Source organism: Arachis hypogaea, chromosome 3, assembly GCF_003086295.3.
Source record: "Arachis hypogaea cultivar Tifrunner chromosome 3, arahy.Tifrunner.gnm2.J5K5, whole genome shotgun sequence".
NCBI classification, from domain to species: Eukaryota; Viridiplantae; Streptophyta; class Magnoliopsida; order Fabales; family Fabaceae; genus Arachis; species Arachis hypogaea.
The window spans coordinates 21,535,001-21,545,510 of NC_092038.1; the positions used below are offsets into that span (position 1 = coordinate 21,535,001).

Sequence of the window (10,510 nt, forward strand, 5' to 3'; positions counted from 1 at the left end):
CCTCTTTCTTTCTACACTATTAATATCTCTCTCTTTATATTTCTTTATTTATTACCTCTTCCTTATTTATTTATTTAGTTATTTTATAACACAACATACTAGAATTGCATTGTGCACTAAAATAATATAGAGCACGACCAAAAGAGCAATACACTTTTTCCTTATCTTTCAATTCTTTCATCTCTCTAAATGCCTTTTCTCTTCATGGTATAAGTATTTGAATTAGAAAATTGATATTTATTAATTAGGGAATACATTTTTGTATCTGCCGTTTTTTATTTATCATACACATTTATTCTATAAAATCAAATATATGATACATTTAGCTTATAAAAACATACATCCAATTTTTAACTACTAAATTATATTTGATTTTATAATTTTGTGTCATATAAAAAAATATATTTAGGTCCTATAAAAAATATAAAAATACGTCTTAACGACATATATTAGCTAACATAATTGAAATTGAACATTAATTTGGATATCTTTTGATTGTTGCAATTATACTTAATAAAAGAAAAGTCCCAAACGATTTAAGGCTTCTTAGCTTTGTTTCCTTCCTTGGTAGGTAGGTTTAACCTTTGCTTCGAGGCATCTCCATTGCTGCTTTGGATATGGCTTCAAAAGCGTTGACCATGCATGATTTGAACAACTTTTCATCGATGAAGCCTTTCTGTGTTTTTAAGGTAACCCTTAATGTTCTTGTATAGCTCATAATTGCAATATTGATACTCTGTAATAACAAAGAAGATAATATGTCAACAACATAACAGAACCCACACTTTTTCTTTTACTCTCTTCCTTTTTTTTTTCCTCCACTTTTGAAATTTTACATTGTAATAAATCTAGTCATTACTAACAATCGGAATGGATGGATGATTGGAATATCCACTTTTAACCAGGTTGTTTTTTCTTTTTTCTTTTTAAAAAAAAAGAAGCTCGGTACAATAAAGTAAAATTTATTATCAAATAAACAATAACTTAAAATAAAGATTTTATTCAACAAAATAAAGACGTACTTATTAGAGTTTAGAATTTAAGGTTTAAGATTTAAAATTTGTACTTACTATATACTCTGTAAAAAGACTATATCTCTCCTAAATACTTATATCCTTTGCCAATCTCTTTTATTTGTGAAAAATTTGTAGATAATTTTTCTGACACTCATTTTTAAATTGCAAAAAAACCTTTTTATTATTACTCTTAACTAGGTTAATTAGTCCACTATTCATTTATAAAAAAGTATTTTAACTAAAAAAACAGTTGATCTAGAACCATAAAATTGTTTTTCACACAGAAAATGAAAATCAAATGCTTAACACATAATTAAGAGAAAATGAGTCACTTTCGCTTAAGTCTTAACTATACTCTCCGTATTAAATGGATGAATTAGTGTTAATAGTATATACTGATATACATCAAATTTTAATAATTTTGTCTGCATACAAAATTCTTATATATAAGTTCAAATTTCTATATAAGATTAATGGTTTAGATTTGTTGTATATTATTGAAAGCAAACTCAAAAGTTGAATGAAAGAAAAGGAGAGAAAGATGATAGTAATAAGTTAATAACCTCAGGTCCACCAGTCATTGTAAAGTACAAGCCTTTACAAGGATGATTTGCCAACGCCATAGGTTCAACTGGCCCAATCAAGTTCGATATTACCACACTTGCATTTTTTAGTGTCCCATAAATATGTTTTGCAACTGCCTACAATAACAACATAGAATTCGGTCACGTGTCAATAGTCTTGCCACTAAAAAAATTTATATATAATCAAAGTTAATAACTAGAGTTATTGGATCATGCACTAAAACACTTAAAATATTTTCTATACTATTATTTTTTAACATATAAAGAAATTGAATAAAAATAAAAAATATAAATTATTTAAAATATCCATAAACATTAGGTATGTTTGATAAATTTATTATACCTCATGTCCTCTTAGTTTAAGCTCCAAATCAAGAAGCCACTCAATGAGAAAAACAGTGAAAGAATTTCTCTTCCTCTTGATAATCTTCTGTGCTTTCCAAACAAATTGAAGGGGATTGGAAAGGCTTGATTGGGTTAGCTTAGGGATGGAAACGTGCAAGAAAGCAATGTGATTCCCCCATGGAGATCTTGAATTTGGTTTCATCATTTCTTGAATTGATTGGTAGCTTCCAATGTTCCTAGTACTAAGTAAAACCAATCCTGTTGACTTTGTTCTTCTTCCCTTCTCACTGTTCATTTCTTCCATGTATAGCCTAATCCCATAGAAAATTGCCCCAGTAATCACATCGTTCAGCGTCTTCAAATTACAAACAAACAAAACGAACACACAATCATATTATTATTAGCTATAAATTTAAAAAAGTATAATAGTAGACATAAATACAACAATAAATTTATATATTTATTAATATTGATGAATAATATAACCCTGTGGGTAAGTAACATCCATCTTATAGAGCTAACAATAAACTCTTTAATCAAAAAAAAAAAAAAAACTCTTTAATGTCTCCAATAATGAGTGAAAAGTTTTAAAACTTAATTATCATTTTAATTTTAAGATTATATGACTGAAATAACTTGAAATAAACTTTAACACATTATATAAACTTACCACACCAAGCATGGACTTTATCTTTTTAATATGATCCAAAGAGAATGATATGTTTGTTAAGACACAAGGTTGATTCTCAACACCTTCCTCTCCACTCCTTATAGGACTCTTGTCATCTTCCACCATTGAGCTCTTCACCACACTCCATCCAAAATCCGAGATAGAGTTAAATACCGAAAATACGGCCGAAGGGATCCTCCTGAAGAATCCCTTCTTGGCGCGCACGGCCGACTCATTCGGCCGGCGCGAGGGAAAGGTCAAGGGAAGAGAAGGGTCATCAGCTCTTTGAAGGCAAGAGAGTAGAGCACCTACAAGGGTGTAACCATCTCCAAGAGCATGGTGGAATTTGAATATTAAGGTGCCTTTAGCACTTGTTGTTGGGTATTTGATCACATGAATTTCCCATAGTGGTTTATCTTGAGGGGTTTTTTCCATTAATATTCTTGATACATATTCATCAAAGTATTCATCATAGAATTGTGATGACTCATTTTTTGGGAATATGGGAACTTTTATGTGCTCCTCTGCCTTCACCTCCACTTTTTTCCACCTCATTTCTCCATCTTCATCTCTCACCTGATTTCAAGTATATACATACACATAATATAAGTACAAAGTAAATATGTAAAACGGAAAAAAATAATTCAATTTCGTTCTATGTATAAACAATGATTTTATAAAAATATTTAATTATCTATCCTCGCATAGACACCTTGACTCAATAATCACCCATTAACTTGATTGTCTTAAAAACAAATAATAAGTATATATGATCAAATAATAATATTATTAGTGCATTAAAATTAATTTGAAAAAAAAAAACTTTTTTTATACATAACTATTGAATAATACATTTAAACCCAAATCATATAAATAAGCCGACCGAAAAAGGTTTTATTAAAAATTAACAAATAGGATAAACCTCAAAAAAAGAAAAAAGAAAAAGAGCGAGGTTAAGACCATTATGGAGGAAAAGCGTGGATTGATAGGTAGAAAGACATCTTTGAACAAATACATAGTTTGAGAGTCATCAATTGGAATTTCTGATTCCAAGAACCCAAAAACATATGCACATAGCAAAGTGGTGTTGAAGTATCTTCCACTAGGACTCACTGGCTCTGAAAATTCTAAGTTCTCCATGATACTCCACTATTTAAAGTGTTACAAAACTAATATTGGAGTACCACTTTGTTTTGAAGCTTGATTAAGCAAACCTGGAACTTATTATAGGACTAGATAAATTGTCTTGTATATAATTAATGATGCTGGGTCACATACATTACCTTGCCCTTATCCACTTTGAACTATCTTGATGTGAAACTTTTAAGGCTAATGAAGCTTCTTGAGTGTGTAGCTTTATAGCGTAGATACAAACAATTTATGTGTTTCCTTAAAAATTCACGTGTAAGGCTTGGTACTATTATTTTTGTACTCCTGTAGTCCTAAATATGTGGCTTTTAAGAACATGGCATGCATATATTAATTATCAAATGAGCTCGTGAGCTAAGCTAAGCCTGAGTTTAATTCATTAATTATTTAATAAATTAAGTTCATAAATTTGTGAATCAAACTTAAAATTGAATTTAGTCACCAAAAAAAAAACTTAAAATTGAATTTAACTTCATATATTAAATTAATTATTAATATATATTTATTTATTTTATATTTTAATGTATCTGACATACATATTTATTAAGTATATAAAAGTAAAATATCTATTATTATGTCATATCTATATTTTAATGTATTGTTTTTTAAAGTTAGAAGTAAAACTCAAACTCCCAACTTCGAGGTGAGCATGAAAACACTATTTAATATAAACTATAATTTCGTTAACATATTTCTTATCTATTCTTGTAAATTAAATGGAGAAATGCATGAATGAGTATATAATGAACCAAACAGAATTGTATACGATAAAAGAGTGCAAAATGTTTATGTTTATATTTTGAAGTAGTTTGTGAACTCAAGTTAACTCCTGAATTTTAGGTCAGTCAAACATAAAATTTATAACTAGACTTAATTATTAATAAAATAAATTTAATTTTTATAAGTCAAACTTGAACTTCACTTGATTTAACTCAACTTAATTCAACTTTGCTGCTATATTCATGGATGTTTAGAATTCTGTATAAATCAAGCAAAATTTTATTAGATTTGAATCTAACTCTAATATTTTATTAAGTCTATTTTAAAAATTTAAATCTAATCCTAAACTAACCAAAATAAATCAAATCTAAACAACATATAATTAATATATATAATTTTACAAATTTTATACAATAAAGATTAATAAAATATGTTCTGGCCTAACTTAATAAGAAACGAAGGTCCACCAAGCGGACACATGTTCTTTCCGTATGACTAGACGCCTTCCATGTGACCCAATCTTCTCCAGGAAGATCTCAACAACTGGCGGAAACTTTTGAAAGGTTAGGCCTTAGTAGAAGAAGGGCCCACTCGAACGAATAAGGATAAGGGAGAGGGACCTACCTTTCTCCCTAGGTACGTCATCATTACCTTAACCTAGCTACTTCATCGTACGAACACTAACTTAAACATTGGAGTGTCCTTGCAGATGGTTCCATCCCGCCAACCAACGAACGATTCACTGGTGTAGCTCTCCGCCTCAGAACTTGCACTTAGGTTCTGATCCCTCTCTTAACACCTCACAACCAACCGACTTAGCGAACTACCAAAGAATGACACCGTCTGTGGGGACCTGACACGTGCTGAGGATGGAGGCTTTCCTCCACCCGGAGGATGAGCTAGGAGAAGGTGCGAACATCAAATGACAGGGGGGTTGCCTCATGAGTAGGCTGAGCACATGAACCTCTCGAAAGCGATAGCCGACCCCCTCCGACGAGGATCACTCTCGCAACCGATCTCCGGGAAGGCATCCCTTTGAAGGAGCATGAAGGTTGTAGAAGGCTTAGAGAAAGGGGGTTGAATCTATGACCTTCTTCTAGTTTAATGAACATACACTTTTAAACTAAGCTTGCAGTCTGAATCTGTTTGAACTTAACAGCGGGAAATTTATGAGACAATTTCATTTTATCTCATGAATATCAGAAAACAGGATAGAGCAGAGAAGAGAAAAGCTAACACCATCATGTATCCTGGTTCGGTTGCCTTGTGCTATGCAACCTACGTTGTGGTGGAATTTTCACTATAGTTAAAGTATTACATACACCAATTCCACAGGATTGACACAATCCTTTTACACTCAAGTTCTAAACTAACTTGACTTTGGCTAAGCTAAAACCTTACTCTTCACTCTTAGTGCTCACCCAACTAAGAAAGGGGTACCTCAATGGTACAAGATACAAGACACAGATTTACCTAAAGAAATCTGAAACAACTCTAGGTTTTTCTATCAAGTGTATCACTCAGCCTCTTTCCACTCATTGGCTTTTACCTGAGCTCTCTCATTATGCCTTTTCACTCAAGAAATTACAGAAAGGTAAACATTAAAAAGAAATTACAATCTGTAAAACATGAAGGAGATTGACTTCTTCAACAGCCTCTTTGCTATGTGATAAACCAGATTTTCTAGCCTCTGATTCAGTTCTTCATTCTGACGGAATGCTCCTTTGATTATGAAGCACTATCCAGTTAGATGAACTTCTTCAAAGACTTTTTCTCAGAACATACACCTCAAGAACACTAGTTATCTCTCCTTGACTTCTGAATGATAAAAAAATCTTCTTTTATCTCCTTGCATGTTGCTGAGTTGCTCTCTCTAGGTCAACTTCTTGAGCTTTGTGCTTCACCAACTCAGCCATTCACTTTTTCCCATTAATCCTCAGAATATGAACTTTGCTTCTGACCTTCTTTTGTTGACCGAAAGCCACAGATCAACAGAAACAGATATCTTCAATGGTAACACAGACCTTGGCCATTGAAAAACTACTTGGTTCCCAAGACACACTTGTGACCATAGATGCACAGCAGTGGAAGCAGAGATCATCTTTCCCATTTATCCCATTTCGGACTGACAAAGAGTTGGGAAGAAGAGAAGAAAGTAATATGCATGCAATAGGAAATGTGTTACCTTTAACTTTTGCCTTAGCTTGATTTGGTTTGATTTTGCTGATTTGACTTCTGCCTTTCTTGCCTAACCTTCTTTTTCTTTCTTCTTCTTTGAATAGCTTAGGAATTAAGCTCTCTCTCTCTTTCTCAGAGTTCTGACCAAGACATCAAAAAGTGAACTTGGAGTGATGGATACGGGTTTGGATTGGTTTGATTCATGCAACCCGTTTGATTTTCTTGGCCCATCTGATTTCATTTCCTTGATTCCTTTGGGCTTCTATTTATTTGTAGCCCACCAGCCTTGTTTTTGTTTTCATTCAATTTGAGCTGCCTTTGTATATCAATTTTGGCTTGTAACACTTAATCACAAATAATTAACATTAGTTAGATAATTTTCCAAAAATAATGTTTGTCATCATTAATTAATTTAGTTAATTTTTTAACTCAAAAATCTCCTCCTTGATGACAAACATAATTAAAACAATGATCAAAGGGAGAAGAATTTTATTTAAGTTAAGAAACTTCCCTTTGAATGATGTTACTTGCTTTTATATTGCTCCTCCTTTCCCTTTCAAGAGTAGCTCCCTCTGGATTTATGTTCTCTTCTTCTTTCCTATTTATTATTCTTATAGAGAACACAATAAAAAGCTACACAATTCAACTTAACTAAGGGATATTACATAACTAGCAACACATATCCAGCCCAATACTGAACATATTATGTCAACATCAAAACAAAGCATCAGTTTTAACTAATGCATGATAAAGCAACAAAACTTGTAAGGTAAGGTTAAGTTAACTTGATCATAGCCTTATCAAGCTTTCACAGCAGCAAGTATCAAATTTATTTTTTAAGAAAATGACCACAACAGCAGTAATTAGAATGCATAATAAACTTCAGTAGCAATCAGAATCCACAAAAAACAGAAGCAACAATCAAGATTCAAGCTACTACTCAAGCTATTACTCCCCCTTTTGTCATCAAGGGTGGAGCATAGACAAAATCCAGTAAAGTCCGCACCTTAAAACCTGCAAGAAGGTGTTAATTCACAGTTTAAACACCAAAATAAATGAAAGTGAGTGCAGCAATAGTTAAAGTTATTACAGTCATCCAAGATAATAAAAATTAGCTCAAAAGTAACAAAAGAAACAGTTTTCGTGAGACAAAAAAAAGAGTAGACATCAACAGTTTTAGGAGACAAATCTAGGCATCTAAACCATTTCCCTCCGAATCAGCTTCTTCATCAGCATCAGTGGCAGGATCTTCATCCTTTTGAAGGTTGTAAACAAGGTTTTGAAAATCGGACTGGTTATCAAACTGCTCTAGTCATTGGTTCACTGGTTCATTGGTTCAACCGGTTCAATCGGTGGTTCAACCGAAAAAACTATTTTAGAATAAAATAATATTAAATTATAAATAAACATCCTAGAATATTGGTGCACGAAACTGTGATCATCAATGGCGCCATCAACATGGTACGCTCAATTGCAATCTCAACTCTTTATCACAACTTCGCACAACTAACCAGCAAGTGCACTGGGTCGTCCAAGTAATAAACCTTACGCGAGTAAGGGTCGATCCCACGGAGATTGTTGGTATGAAGCAAGCTATGGTCATCTTGTAAATCTCAGTCAGGTAGATTCAAATGGTTATAGATGATTTATGAATAAAGCATAAAATAAAGATAGAGATACTTATGCAATTCATTGGTGAGAATTTCAGATAAGCGTATGGAGATGCTTTGTCCCTTCCGTCTTTCTGCTTTCCTACTGTCTTCATCCAATCCTTCTTACTCCTTTCCATGGAAAGCTGTATGTTGGGCATCACCGTTGTCAATGGCTACAGTCCCATCCTCTCAGTGAAAATATTCAACGCACTCTGTCACAGCACGACTATTCAGCTGTCGGTTCTCGATCATGTCGGAATAGAATCCAGTGATTCTTTTGCGTCTGTCACTAACGCCCCACAATCGCGAGTTTGAAGCTCGTCACAGTCATTCAATCCTTGAATCCTACTCAGAATACCACAGACAAGGTTTAGACCTTCCGGATTCTCTTGAATGCCGCCATCAATTCTAGCTTATACCACGAAGATTCCGATTAAGGGATCCAAGAGATATCCACTCAATCTGAGGTAGAACAGAGGTGGTTGTCAGGCACACGTTCATAGGTGAGAATGATGATGAGTGTCACAAATCATCATATTCATCAAGTTGAGGAACAAGTGATATCTTAGAACAAGAATAAGCTGAATTGAATAGAAGAATAATAGTAATTGCATTAATACTCGAGGTACAACAGAGCTCCACACCTTAATCTATGGTGTGTAGAAACTTCATCGTTGAAAATACATAAGTGATAAAGGTGATCATTGGCTTCAGCCCCAGAGAGGGAACCAGAAAAACCAAGATCTAATCTAAGATCTAAAGTGATCAAAAGATGTAAATACAATAGCAAAAGGTCCTACTTATAGAGAACTAGTAGCTAGGGTTTACAGAAATGAGTAAATGACATAAAAATCCACTTTCGGGCCCACTTGGTGTGTGCTTGGGCTGAGCATTGAAGCATTTTCGTGTAGAGACTCTTCTTGGAGTTAAATGCCAGCTTTTGTGCCAGTTTGGGCATTTAACTCCCATTCTTGTGCCAGTTCTGACGTTTTACGCCAGAATTCTTGAGCTGACTTGGAATGCCTGTTTGGGCCATCAAATCTCAGAAAAAGTATCGATTATTATACATTGCTGGAAAGCCCAGGATGTCTACTTTCCAACACAATTGAGAGCGCGCCAATTAAGATTTTGTAGCTCCAGAAAATCCACTTCGAGTGCAGGGAGGTCAGAATCCAACAGCATCTGCAGTCCTTTTCAGCCTCTGAATCAGATATTTGCTCAGGTCCCTCAATTTCAGCCAGAAAATACCTGAAATCACAAAAAAACACACAAACTCATAGTAAAGTCCAGAAAAGTGAATTTTAACTAAAAACTAATAAAAAATATAATAAAAACTAACTAAAACATACTAAAAACAATGCCAAAAAGCGTATAAATTATCCGCTCATCACAACACCAAACTTAAATTGTTGCTTGTCCCCAAGCAACTAAAAATCAAATAAGATAAAAAGAAGAGAATATGCAATGAATTCTAAAAACATCTATGAAGATCAGTATTAATTAGATGAGCGGGACTTTAGCTTTTTGCCTCTGAACAGTTTTAGCATCTCACTTTATCCTTTGAAATTCAGAATTATTGGCTTCTCTAGGAACTCAGAATCCAGATAGTGTTATTGATTCTCCTAGTTAAGTATGACGATTCTTGAACATAGCTACTTTATGAGTCTTGGCCGTGGCCGAAAGCACTCTGTCTTCCAGTATTACCACCGGATACATACATGCCACAGACACATAACTGGGTGAACATTTTCAGATTGTGACTCAGCTTTGCTAGAGTCCCCAATTAGAGGTGTCCAGGGTTCTTAAGCACACTCTTTTTGCCTTGGATCACAACTTTATTTTTTTCTTTTTCTTTTCCCCTTTTTTCGTTTTTTTTTGTTTTTTTTTTTGAATTCAATGCTTTTTCTTGCTTCAAGAATCATTTTTATGATTTTTCAGATCCTCAGTAACATATCTCCTTTTTCATCATTCTTTCAAGAGCCAACATTCATGAACAACAAATTCAAAAGACATATGCACTGTTCAAGCATACATTCAGAAGTCAAAGTATTGCCACCACATCAAAATAATTAATCTGTTATAAAATTCAAAATTCATGCAATTCTTCTCTTTTCTAATTAAGAACATTTTTCATTTAAGAAAGGTGATGGATTCATAGGACATTCATAACTTTAAGGCATAGACACTAAGATACTA

The 10,510-nt window shown here is 33.4% G+C and overlaps 1 protein-coding gene across 2 annotated transcripts; it reads right to left on the reverse strand.

Moving 5' to 3' along the window:
* Nucleotides 1–347: 347 nt before the first annotated feature.
* Nucleotides 348–4,000, reverse strand: LOC112789807 (wax ester synthase/diacylglycerol acyltransferase 7). 2 transcript variants are annotated; one of them, XM_072232552.1, is made up of 5 exons: nucleotides 3,899–4,000; nucleotides 2,616–3,191; nucleotides 1,944–2,300; nucleotides 1,580–1,717; nucleotides 348–736 (listed from the first exon to the last, which is right to left on the reverse strand). In XM_072232552.1, exons 2-5 carry the CDS (start codon nucleotides 3,168–3,170, stop codon nucleotides 578–580), a joined length of 1,209 nt encoding a protein of 402 aa, XP_072088653.1. In that variant the 5' UTR covers nucleotides 3,171–3,191; nucleotides 3,899–4,000; the 3' UTR covers nucleotides 348–577. The 2 variants fall into 2 exon arrangements, with proteins under 2 accessions (XP_072088653.1, XP_025687645.1); XM_025831860.3 differs by lacking the exon at nucleotides 3,899–4,000 and adding an exon at nucleotides 3,576–3,816.
* Between the last annotated feature and the right edge of the window lie 6,510 nt (nucleotides 4,001–10,510).